We start from the raw sequence: 13,017 nt of genomic DNA on the forward strand, positions 1-13,017 counted from the left end.
AGGGACTGACTGGATGAGAACCCCCAGCACCTCCATCCCCACTGTTGAGATTTCTGGGATTCAAGCACTTCAGGCTTGAATAAGGAATTAAAGAAACAATCACACTGTGGCTTTGCAGACCTGCATCCTTCTGCCTGGGAACCGAGAACAGTGTGTTAAGTCCTAGAAAGGAGCAGACCAGAGACTATGAGGGTAGGGAGGCCTGCTGTGGCCCTCTGGCTGAGGCCAAGGCTTTACACAGTCTCAGGGGCCAGACAAGCCCTACCCCCTCTGCATAAACTCAGCTGAGGCAGTTGTACTGAAATAGTGCCTTTATTTCCTGAAGTTCATGGAATATGCTCCAAGGCAAAGAGAGTCCTTGTCTAGGAGGGCATAGTACGGCCTTGCTTGGTGGGCAGCCCTGGGTCTTTCTCCTTGCTGACTCCTAGGAGCTTAGGATTGGCCTGTGGGAGGTCAGAGTCTGAGGAGGGAAATGTCCATGTATCCCTGTGTCCATACCCTCCCTGGAACCTGCCTCTTCCCACTCCACACTGCCAGCCCCTGCATTTCTGTCTTCTTTGTGCCCTGTGGGAGCACCCTTCCCCAAAGACCATCCTCTGAGGACTCTCGATCCCCTTCTTTGCCTTCCTGCACCCAGCTCCTTGCATGAGCTATTTCTGCTCCCTGCCACCCAACCCAGGGCTCACAAGTTCTCCTGGGCCAGCCCCTTCATCTTGTTTGCTTTGGGCTTGAGCAGGGATCTGCACCCCAAGCGTTTCCAGCTCTTCCTTAAGCCTGGACAGACAGAGGCAGGGTAGGAGTGTGGGGAGGGGGAAGGGGAGGAGAAAGGACAAGAGGCTGTGAAGAGACCAGGAGACAGGCTGAAAAGGGAGCAGAGATGCCTCAGCGACCTTCCCCTAGAGGACTGGGGGGAGGGCCTCCACACGCACCTCTGCCTCTTTTGCTGTAGCTGCTGGCACTTCTGCTGCAGCTGTTCATGGTGCTGGGCAGCAGCCTCTAGGAGCTCCTGGGCCTTCCTGTTCTCCTCTTCAAACATATGTCTGAGGGGGGTGGGCATCAGCACTGGCATCTCCCTCCCTCCACCCCAGTCCCTGTCCCTGTCCCTGTCCTGCTCGTCTTACACTGCAGCTGCTGCCTCCTGGCTGCGGAGAAAGAGCCCCTCAGCAGTGGTCGAGCAACCGTCAGCCCCAAACTGGGAACACAGACGATGCTTCACGTCCTCCAGCTTTGCTTCCACGAGCTTCTCTGCGGCAGGAAGGGACAGATAAGCAGGGCAGTGCAAGGCAAATCAGGGCCTCCCCAATCTCCAGGCCTCACCTTCCCTGAGCAATTGCTCCTTGCTGCTGTCCAGGGCGCCAATCTCCTGGGCCATCTGCTCTGGTCTCTGAGTAGGTAGAAAGGAGGCCTGTGCATGTGTTTTGGCCTACCCCCATGCACCTCAGACAAGCCTACCTCCCTTCCTACTACTCGGGCCCTCTGGGCACACAGGGCACGTTCCAGCCTCAGGGCCTTTGTACTGGCCATCCTCTCCACCTGGAACTGTCTCACCCCAGACACCTGTGATGCTGTGCTTGAGAGGCTCACGAGGTGGTTAACGTTCGGTAATCTTGGAAGCTTTGACGTGAGGCAAGCATTTATTACAGGGGATCCTAAAAGCATCACTAACCAGAAGTGTTCCCTGGAGAATCATTTACTAGCCCTGCATTGCCGTTTCTCTTCCCCTTACCTGGCCTCTTCAATGAACCTCTCTCTCTATCCCAACGTCTGTTCTCTCTGCCCCTTTCCCTGGGTATCTAGGATCCCCAAGGGGCAAACACCAGTCTGCTTGGTTCCCCGCTGTCTGCCCTGTGGCAGTCATGGCTGCAAACACATCCATGGATCTTCTCTATGGATAATCTTTCCTGACTTCATCAGGGCTCCTCCTGGTCACTGCAGGGCCCTGGGGGAGCAGCAGAGAGGGCGGGCAGGACCAGTGAAGAGGATGACACCGGGTGGCAGTGAGGGTGGGGATAAAGCACTGAGTTGAGGGCCATTTTGACGTTAGGCCACTAAGGCTGGCTCAAAAGCCGGTGAGAGGAAGGAGGCCTGCGGCGTGACCTTCAGTTTGGGGCCAGGGACTCTTAGGGAAGATGTGTAAGGTGGGAGGAATGGCTGTGAGTGACTCACGTGGAACTCCCAGAGGTCCTTGTGCTGGCCCATCAGATCCTCCAGCTGTTCCTCAAAATCCAACCTGGGGGCCGGCCACACAAGATGAGGGACCATTGGCTGAGACACCCCTCCCCAGCCAGGCCCGGCCAGGGGTCTTCATGTACAGACCATGGGAGGCTTGCCCATGTTCTTTGCTTGGCAGGGAGCACCTTCCCCACCTTGACCTTCCAAACCTCAGGTCAGCCAGCTCCTCTTCTAACCCCCATCCCTGATATTACCTGCACCTACAACCCATCCTCGCACACTGCCCCCTCACCCCCCACCTGGCCTGGAGTACTGGGCTTCACCTCAGTTGCCTCTGTTTGTTCTTCTCGTCCTCGATCTGGGAGTTCAGGGCAGAAATTCGCTCCTTGCACTCCTGCAGCATGGTCTGCTTCCTGCGAAGAGGCAAAGCAGCCCTCAGTCATGTTCTCTGAATGTCTCCCCAGGATGGGGCTGGGTGGGGCTTCTGCCTCCTCTTGGGGTGTGTTGTAGCCTTCTAAATTGAGGTCCTTCTCTAGTAACTTCATGGGTTGGGGCATGAGCATGTGCCCCCTGGGAACAGTGTAGTCACCGGGGCATGGTCAACTGCGAACACACACACACACACACACACACACACCTCATCCCAATTTCCCCACACAGTTCCAGTCTTGGTATGCCAGGGCTCAGTGACTCTGGTCACAAAATAAGCTAAACCAATGTTCAGGAAGTGGAGAGGTGGATTCACAAATTCTGAGGTGGATGGAAGGGTCCTGATGAATAGAGACGGAATGGCTTGATGCCTCAATGAAGGGACAGATGAGTGGACAGCCAGCCAAGGGGCCTATTTTGGGAAGAGTGACAGGCACAGAAGAAAAAACAGCCAAAGGAATTTGGTATTCTAGCAAACGAATGATTATCCCAGTGAGTGAGAGTGTTCTTAACACTACTGCCTACTGTTGGGTCCAAGGTGGGAAGACACGCATCTGACCTCTCCGTTTTAAAAACGGAGGAAATGAGAGCTCTGGGTCCATGGCTGAGTTTCCCTCTTTCTCTACTCCCCCACAATGAAGGGGAAAGAAGAGCAAGGCCCAGCTGGAAGGTCTTACCTCTGTGCCTCACTTTCCTTCTCTTGGCAGTGGAGTCTGAGGATCCTTAGGGTCTCTGCAGGGATAGGAACCAAGGGCCCCAGGAGAACCCATTAAAGCATCAGGCCTGGGCATAGTTAATACGGTCAGATCACGTGGAGTCTCGTGGACACCCGATTGGGCTTTGTAATTTGCTTCAAGTCTGGTGGAAGCCACAGGAGGGATGCAAGAGGATTCAGGTTTCAAAAGGGTTCGGCTGCTGTGGAGAGACTGTCACACTGCCTCTGCAGGGTGACAAAGGCAAAAGCCTGGACACAGAATGGCTACAATTACCTTGCTTTTTGTTCAAGGTCTCTTTCAGACGTACTTCCTCTCCGCTCACTGGAAAACACAGTAACATGTTCAGGCATCAGGTACCACCCACTGCACCCTCAGAGAGCATACCTGCCCACAGTCACACAGGCGGTCTGGGTCAACTGTACCCCAGTCCCAACTGTGGACCCCTTGAGTTGAGCCCCCTCCCATCTTGTGCGCACACTCCCTGATGTGGCAGCAAAGGGCCCTGATGTTGATAAAGGGTTGACTGTGAGGGTCCTGCAGAATGCCAGTGCACTTTACATGGACGGGAGAGAAAGACACATCATCTGAACTGGGATATGGGCTATGAAGAAACACATCAAGCAGTAAGGGGAATGTGATCAGGTGGGGACAAGGTGCTGCCTTTAGATGGGATGACCGGGGTAGGTTTCTCTCAGAAGGGGACATTCAAGCTAAGAGCTGATGGTGATGACGTATGGCAATAGAAACCAGTGGTATCTGGGGCAGAAGAGTCTAGCAAAGGCCCTGAGGTGGGAGTATGCTTGGACAGTAGAGAGTGGGAGACTGGTAGGACCTGATGCCGCAGAGGGGGCAGGAGCCCTTGGCCGCAGCGAGAATGCTAAGGGTCCAGAATATTGAGTCCAGGAAGGCATGACGCTGGGGACCTCTGGGTGACCGAACCCTGCATGCTTACGTGAGTCCATTTCCTTCTGCAGGGCCTCCCAAACAGTCCGGGCCTCTCCCAGCTCCTCACTGGCTTTCTTTTTTGCTGTGCCAAAACAAAACAAAACAAAACAAAACAAAACAAAACAAAACAAAACAAGAAACCAGACGTGTAAGTGCAACATCCAACTATAGCATTCCTTGCAAATAGTGACGTTTCACATTTGTCTTCAAGCAAACTGGGCAGGGGGTGGGGAGGACACATTTTACAGGACAAGAAATGAGGCTTCCAGAGCCCAAGCCCTTCCTGTTGGTCTCAGTTGGCAGCAGGGCCAGGTTCACGGACATGTGACTACAGCAGTTGCCTTTAGAAAAACCCACCCTTGGTTTGACCTGCTGCTGTGGTCCTGAAATACATACTTAGTAATCCTATAACCAGGGGCCCTGCAAATCATGTAGCTTGTCCCTGAGCTCACCTTGCTGAACCTCATTAATCCGATTAATCAGGACCTCAACCCTGGGCTCTAGGCTTCCCGCTGTAGGGAGGAAAGGAGGTTGAATGGAGATGACAGGGCAGGCAGAGGGAGTTGGGGGCCCTACAGGGACTCTCATTCTGGGTAGAGGATACAAGGGAAAAAACAGAGATACTGAGTCAGGCTGTAGTCATCGCAGTCAAGAAAAATAGAGGGGCAAGGAATTAATTAAAGCGCGAAGGAGTGGGGCATGCTCTTCAGATATGGGAAGACCTCTTGAAGGCCTTAAATCAAGGGGAGGGCAGTTCCCGGGTGGGGTGGTAGGTAGTCAGTGAAAAGGCCTTCCCTGAAGTGGGAACATGGCTAGAAGAAGCCATGTGAGCAAGCAGAGAGCAGCAGAGGTAAGGTGGAGGGAAAGGAGGTGAAGGTGAAAACCTGGATTTAACTGAGTGTGGTGGGGACCACATGGGTGGCTAGCAAGGGGGCTTGGGGGAAATGTTTTGCCTTCTATCCCCTTATACTTTAATTTCAAATCCTTGGGCTATATTTTTACTTCAGAGAAGTTTTAAAAAGTAGGAAAGAGCCAATGGGTTAATTTCCAAAGGTTGTGAATTGTGAGTCCTGGAACTTAATCCACTTCCGCCTTTTCCCAAAGCTCAGGCTGTGCCTCAGTTACAGAGAAGACATGTGACCTTTCTGCAACTTCTTCATCATTTCCATCAAGTCTTCAATTTTCTGTGAGGACTTGGCCTGCCCTGTGGAGACACAACCAAACATTTCATAATCCCAAAGGAGAAGGCCCAAGGAAGGGTCCAATAACTTTGGTATGGGACTGAGGGCGGCTCATATCTCCAGCCAGAGTGGTGCTCTTGCCCCTTGTCTTGAGGTAGACACTGAATTCGAGAGGAGTCAGGCTATTTCATGGTCAACTTTTCCTAAAGTGTGAAATCATACCACAGAGTTTCCCTTAATAAAACTCAGGGCAAGGGGAGGGGTGAACTTTCACTGCCTGTACTATTCAAGACTGGGTCAAACCTCATGACGTAATAATGAAAGGAAAAGAAAGGAGGGGCAAAAAACAAAACAAAACTGGAAACAAGGGGTCAAAAGTCACTGTAACCGGCAGATGGCTAATTAACTAGAAAGTTCTAGAGTCTTATTAAAAAAACCCACAGTGAATAGTAAGAAAATTTAATAAGACACCATGTCATTTGCACATAAATACAAAGAGCTATTCTATATACATAATCAATTACTCTGAAGCCTGTCAGTAGAATATTTCGTATTCACTTGTTTATAACCAATATAGACACTTAATGAACTAGTAGATGTTGGCAATTATTAATGGTACTAAGGTCACAAGAGAGATAAATGGACATTATGAGCCACTTGATGTAAAAATACAACATAGGATTCTTGCCAAAAAAGAAGTCAGAGTAATGCCTTTTAATTGTCTTAATCTAAATACTAATTTAGGGAAAATACAGGAACACAGGACACATGGGGATGCAATTAGCAACATCCAGACCGGGAACTTTACAGGAAAACATCAGGATTTTTAACAAATTTTTTTGGGGGGGGGGAGGAAAAAAGGAAGATCCTTACAGATGAAAGGGGATTAAAAAGACATATACTCAATACTCAAAAACGGACTGTATTTAGATCCTGATTCGACAAGTGCACTTTAAAAAACAGTGGTGACATAATCAGAGAAATTTGAAAACTGGGTTTTTGGTGAAACAGGAACTATTGTAGCTGTTACTCAGACAGGACAGTACTACTGTGGTTAGTTTTCTGGAAAGAGTACAGTACTATATTTTAGAGATGTTAGAGATACATATGGAAATATTTATGGATGATATGCTATGATGCCTGTGCTGCTTCAAAATGAAATAGTGGAGTGGGTGAGGATAAAAAGGAAACAAGGTTGGCCAAAAGCTTATAACTGTCAAAGTGGAAAAGATGGGCTCATGGGGGTAATTTTATACTTTGCTTTTGCCTTTTGTATATGCTTAAATTTTTCCATAATAAAAAGTTTCTAAAAAGCAACCAGTCAGGGGTGCCTGGCTGGCACATAGAGCATGTGACTCTTGCTCTCAGGGTTACAATTTTGAGCCCCATGTTGGGTGCAGAGAGTACTTAGAATAAAATCTTTTAAAAAAAGCAATGAGTCAATATAAAGAAGGTAAACAATCACTGCTTTCAAAGAGTGGAAGAAAGGAGGGGACAGTTAAGCAAAAATTTTACAAATGGCCCATAAATATTTGACAAGATATACAATATCGGTCGTGATTAATGAGATGAAAACAGCATATCGTACCTATCTGGTTGGTAAAGATGAGTAAGTCTGACAATGGCCAGTGAGATGATGTGGGGAAATTCACATACAGGTAGGCTGGAAACTGATGTGACCTTTCAGAGGACAGTTTTACTACATCAGCATTTTGAAGGCATAATTATGTATGAGACATGCTCATCTAAGTATGCAAAAGGCATGTTAAAAGACACGGAAGCAGTATTTGTCATGTCAAAAGTGGGAAACAACGTGGATGCCCATCAGCCGAAAAGTACGATCCATCCCCACAACAAAATACTGTGCAGCCATTGAAAAGGAGGTAGATTCATTATGCATTAAACATGGAAGGAGACCCTAGACAGATGAAAAGTCAGTAAAAAATTGTGCATATAGACTCCCATATGGCTACAAGAAGAGGTGAAATATATGCCAGTCTACAAACATATGCATACCACGTCCAGATAATTTGTGGCCAGAATCACCAAAATATTCTCAGCAGTAGTTACCTCTGGAGGGTAGGACTAGGAAGGAGGATGTTTGTCTTTCACCATACACACTTCTGCATATGGCTGTAGTTTTAAAGCTAACTGGCCCAAGTGACCCCAAATTGATCTTTACAGTTTGTTTGGGCAACCAATTCCCCAGGTATTATTAACAGCCTAGGCAGTGAGCTGCACCGTTTTTACCCTCTATTGCCTATGTAGTGCCCGCCATAAGGCAAAGCACAGCCTGGTAAGAAATACCTGTTGAATTAACAAATAATCCGATCCCCCATTGCTAACATTTCTGAACCTTGAGACTGAGTTGCAGACACAAGACCTCAGACACAAGGACCAGAAGTCCCCGGTGTGAAGCGCAAAGGGCAAGGACACTCTCCTATGTAGTAAGCACCGTGCAACGCATGTTGAAATACTCTGGTCTGATGTGATGGTGCCAGGAGATGGGGCTTTGGGGAGGTGACTGGGTCATGATGGCGGAGTCCTGACGAATGGGAGCAGTGCCTTTATAAAAGCGACCCCAGACAACTCCCCGGCCCTTCCCGCCCCCCGTGAGGATGCAGCCAGAGGATGGTCACGCAGGCACCGGGAGCTGGTCCTCACCAGACGCCCTATCTGCCGATGCCTTGGTCCCAGACTTCCGGCCTCCGGAGTCACGAGAAGCAAAGTTCAGTGGTCACCGGGCGATCCAGGTTAGGGTACTGCATTATAGCAGCGCAAACGCAGCCACTGGTGAAGTGACTAAACCACCCACGTGGACTAGCTTAGGGGAGGCACCTGAAACAGCCACACCGGAAGGCTCCTTTGGCGCAGCCTTGGCCATCGGAGGCGTTTAATACAAGGGGTGCATATGCATCCGTCCCACTTTCCTCTTCATGCCTGGCTGCCACGCTCTGCTCCAGGCGAGCCTTGCGTGCGAAGGTTCGCTACTCACACCTCTCCTCTGTGGGACAGACACCCCGGAGCCGCGCCGGGGTCCCAAGGCTGCACCAGTGTAGGTGGGTCTGAAGGGAGCGAGGGCAGGCTCAGCCCCTCGAGGGAGGGGAGTGTTCCAGGAGCGCACCGCGGGGCCGGCTGGCGCCACCCCTGCCCGCGGAGCTGGGAGCTCACTCAGGTCGGCGTCAGGGAGAAAAACAGCGCGGACGCCGCGTGCCGCCGGCCTGGACCCAGCCTCGGAAAAGAATGCCCGGGTAAGAACCGTTCTGGGGCAGCAGGGACGCCCAGACGTGGCTGCGAGCACAGAGGAAGGCGGCTCACTCAGGAGCTGCGCGCAGAGAGCCGCTCGGCCCAACAGAAAGGGTGTCCCCGGGGCTACTTCACACAGCCGAGGCCGACCTGCCGGCGGTGACCCTGCGTTTCCTCGGCGGCGGGAGGAGCGGGGGTTGGGGGGCCGCCGCGTGTCCCCGCCCCACCTCCCAGGGGCGTCGGGGCCCAGCACTACCTCCTGCCTTCTCAGCCGGGTCCGTGGCTCCCACCCGCTCCGCGCTCGGAGGCCCCAGCCGCCCCGCCATTCCCTTCGCTCGCAGACTCCCTCCGGGTTGGCGCCTCGGTTGGGATTGGGCCAAACCTGCGCGGGGGGGCGGGGCGCCCCGCGGCACGCCTGCGCAGTGCGCTCCAGGCGCGGTGAGCCTCGAGCTGAGGCGGGGCTCAAAGGCTGAACACAGGTGCTAGTGCGCATGTTTAAAGTCTCTGGGGCCGCAAACTCAGAGTAGGGGAGGTGGGGGTGGGGGTACGTGGTCTTCCAGGCTTGCGATTGGCAGTTGAGGAGTCGGTGACTGCGCATGTGCAGACACCTCCAGCGGGGCCTCCCCGACTTTACCGAGCTTGCGGAGGTTAGGTGGAGAGCACCTTTGCCGTGTGTTGGGCCCGGGTTTGGATTCTTGTCTCTACTGGTGTTCCTTGCTGCAGACCTGGGGGTGTAACCGCAGGACTGTAGCCTCTAACTAGGCAGCATGGAATTTCTTGGAGTCTAGAGCAGGAAATTTACTCCTAGATCCTCGGGAGAGCGAGCTTGTCTCAACAAGGCATTTGTCAGTAAGTTTCTTGTTTTTCGTCTTATTCATTCTCTGTGCCTGGAAAAAGCTTTCCTTTGTTTAGTTCTGCGGAGCTGTCCTCTATTTGCTGCACGGGGTGCTGCGTGATTTGTGAATCAGTTAGTAAAGCCAATTAGATACTTAAATTCACTTTTGTTAACACCTCCCCATGATAAGGGACAAGTGAAGTGGAGGAGAAACAGAAGTTTAGTAACACGGATTCCTCCTGTATACATGGAAGAAACCCAGGGAAGCTGAGTAGGTCCCTGAGATGGCTTACCACCACCTTACCTGCTATTATGGGCTAAAGATAAAGACTTTGTTTTGAGGAGCAAACAAGGGAAATGAGGGTATGGTGGTAACGGTGTCTTTCCCATTGATGAAAGTTTCTGCAAATTTAGAGTCCTCCTTCTCTTCCTAGCACAAAAGGCGATTTTCCTTTTAAATGTAAATGTTCCTTACCTAAAGACAACTTCTACTCAGTCCTCACAGGTCCTTTTGTGTCTGCTGTTCGTTAAAATTAATCACACCTGTCAACCTTAAAAATAAAGCTACCGTTTATTTTACCGGCAAAAGACAGGTTTATTTGGGAACAGTAGAGAATTGCCTCTGTGACCAGCAAACTACCGCAAAAGCACCCGTGAGTCCTGAGAAGGAAGGAAGGAGAGGAGGTTCTTTTATAGAGGAGGCAGGGCGTGGGGAAGGGGGGGCTGTTGTAAACTAAAAGTCTGTTGGCATAAACTGGGGGGCGGGGGGGGGGGTGGCTGGAAGAGTAGTGGCTTCTCATTGGCTGGGCAGTGAGTGTCTCTCATTGGGTGGGCTGTTGCTGGGGGAGGAAGAGGCCTTCTTTCCTCCTGCTGGGATAGTGAAGTGTATCTACCTGCAAGGTGTCTCTTTTCCTGTTGCTAGAGTCTTAAGAGTGCCCCCTTCCAAACCTTAGGACTTAATTTCAGTGAGGTTTCTTATTACTAATTTTCCCAGGCTCAAACAATGCTCATCCCAAAGAGCCGTGCTCACTCCTCCTCCTGTGGAGTTGGCTTTGCATCCTCATGGACAGGACCCTCCTGGAAGGTGGTGCTGAGTCCTCAGCTTCAGGATAAGGTGGAGCTGTGGGAGGGAAAAGTGAGTAAGATGGAGCAGAGGCTTCCTATGTGTAGTGAATGGTGAAGAGTGTGGTCTTCGGAGGACCTGGTGGAGGAAAGGCTTGATGTGGAAACCTGAGTTTCTGTTTATTTTAGTGTGTGTGGTACAAGAAATTGTGTATGGTGTAACATACTGCCTTCTGTTGCTTGTGACTCATTTTCTCAGCAGTATTTGTTGAGGAGACTGTCCTCTCTGGGTAATTGACCATATTCTGCTGCAATGATCCTTGTACCTGGTTTCATCTCAACACTGTCAAGACTGTTTTGTTTACTATAGCTTTGTACAGCTCTGTTCTTTCTCAAGATGGGTTTGGCTATTCAGGGCCCTCCGTGGTTTCATACACATTTCAGGATTGTTTTTTTCTTGTTTGTTTGTTTGTTTTGAAAAATGCCTTTAGAATTTTGGTCATGATTACACTGAATCTAGATTGCTTTAGGTTGAATGAACAATTTAAAAAAAAATTTACAATCTACGAAGGTGAAATAACTTTCCATTTACTGGTCTCTTCTTCAATTTCTTTATCAACATCACATCGTTTTGATGCTATAGGATTTTCACGTCTTTGTTAAATTTTTCCCTAGATATTTTATTATTTTGGAGGAAACTGTTAGTGATGTTGTTTTCTTAATTTTTCTTGGTGAAGGTTTGTCATGAGTATGCAAGGATTAAGAATGTCCTGTCCCCTCAAGGTCCTTCTACTGGATTAGCAGTCAAATTGATATGACATAGATTAACGAGAGAAGATAAAATTTAATTTTGTGTATATGGGGAATCCAGAGAGACCTGGGAATTCTGAAGACACTTGGGCAAAAGGAAGCATATATGTCATCCTGAGCTAAAGACAAGGAGGTATGGGTCAGGTACCTCAAAGGGAAGGAATGCAGTTCACAGGAAGATGAAAAAGAGTAAGTGTTTGGTAAACAAATGTTTTCCTGTCCTCTCAGACGGAATGAGACATAGAGGGCTTTAACCAAACAGACCTTGCTAGGTTCTTCCCTGTCTACCATACCTGGTTCATATCATGGTGAATAACTCTGTTCCTGGAGCAGGTCCTCTGTCTAAATTCTTTTAGGCAGCTGTGTGGGAGGTAAAGAGCTTTTTCTGATTCTGCTTGGTTTTGATTAATTTATTTTTGAGAGAGAGTGGGGGAGAGGAGGAGGAGGAGTCAGAGAGAGAGAGAGAGAGAGAGAGAGAGAGAGAGAGAGAGAATCTTAAGCAGGCTCCACAGTAAGTAAGCATGGAGACTGATGCGGGGCTCGATGTCACAACTGTGAGTTTTGGACCTGAGCTGACATCAAGAGTCAGATGCTTCTGAGCCACCCAGGTGCCCCTTGATTGCTTTTTAAGTGAAAATAGTCTTCATGCCAAAGTGACTCACCTTGGGATCTGCCTTTGGACCCTACAAGTATATATAATCACAAGTGATTTCAGTATCTTGATTTTGTGTCCTGCAATTTCCCTGAAGTCATGTAAAAAGTGTGTTGTTGTTGCTGCTGCTGCTGGGGTGATATGTAATATTGGGAATTTAGAAAATGGTACTGTTTCTACCCAGGTCGTCCTCAATAACCAAAACATAGGGGGCACTAATGTAAGCCTCACTCTATGGCCTGTAGTAACACATATCCTCTTACAAGGGCCATTAATTTCACTTTGGGTGAATGGCATGTTGGCAGGCCTTGTCCTCTATCATGAAGTTTCATGTTTTTTCCTTATTTTCTGGTGTGGTACCGATGTCATTGTTTTGAGACATAATTTAGTGTGCATCATTTTGAAATGTACTAGAAAACTGCTGTAGCAGTGGAAATACTCATAACTTGACGCTCAACTTCACCAGCTGTCATTGTTTTACTACCTCTGGCAGTTCACACAAAAAGCTTGTATGTTTTACCCCCAAAGAGGAAAACTCTCCCTGAGAACTATGTCGTAATTTCCAAATGAGGAAATCATTATGGTTTCCTCATTATCATTGAATCCACAGGCCACTTCAGCTGTCACCACCTGTTCAAAAAGTGTGAAAGAGTCTTCTTCCAATATGACCGGGTTTCTTTTTTTCTGTACTTTTCTTAAGACTTTCCCTCATTTTGATAACCTTAGTCGATTGAAAGATCACAGGGGACTGAAATCTGGGTGGCCTTTTCTGTATGGCCTCTTTAACTTGGTATGTTTTCAGTTTTCATTCATGTTGTAATATATTTCAGTTGACATTCATTGTGCTTCAAATACATAACATACTATCAGCCATTTAGTGGGAAGAGTAGGGCGACCCTAAGCTTGTCTCATCACTTGAATATAGCTAGATAAATATAAAATCATTTGGAACACCCAAGAAATCCCTCA

The 13,017-nt window shown here is 49.1% G+C and overlaps 3 protein-coding genes across 4 annotated transcripts in view; 2 read left to right on the plus strand and 1 right to left on the minus strand.

The window, feature by feature from the left end:
• LOC125147889 (zinc finger protein 883-like) overlaps nucleotides 1-13,017 on the plus strand; it is a 49,183-nt gene that overhangs the window by 13,779 nt on the left and 22,387 nt on the right. The gene's annotated exons all lie outside the window — the stretch shown is intronic.
• The window catches only part of LOC125147891 (cytochrome P450 2E1-like), a 56,141-nt gene that overhangs the window by 7,148 nt on the left and 35,976 nt on the right, over nucleotides 1-13,017 (plus strand). The window lies entirely within an intron of this gene.
• Nucleotides 320-9,080, minus strand: SYCE1 (synaptonemal complex central element protein 1). Its single transcript, XM_047825302.1, has 13 exons — nucleotides 8,946-9,080; nucleotides 5,404-5,466; nucleotides 4,715-4,774; nucleotides 4,270-4,344; nucleotides 3,591-3,638; nucleotides 3,279-3,333; nucleotides 2,496-2,585; nucleotides 2,167-2,230; nucleotides 1,318-1,384; nucleotides 1,122-1,245; nucleotides 930-1,040; nucleotides 687-774; nucleotides 320-443 (listed from the first exon to the last, which is right to left on the minus strand). Exons 1-13 carry the CDS (start codon nucleotides 9,013-9,015, stop codon nucleotides 363-365), a joined length of 996 nt encoding a protein of 331 aa, XP_047681258.1. The 5' UTR covers nucleotides 9,016-9,080; the 3' UTR covers nucleotides 320-362.

The sequence above is a fragment of the Prionailurus viverrinus genome, chromosome D2 (assembly GCF_022837055.1).
Source record: "Prionailurus viverrinus isolate Anna chromosome D2, UM_Priviv_1.0, whole genome shotgun sequence".
In the NCBI taxonomy this organism is placed as follows: Eukaryota; Metazoa; Chordata; class Mammalia; order Carnivora; family Felidae; genus Prionailurus; species Prionailurus viverrinus.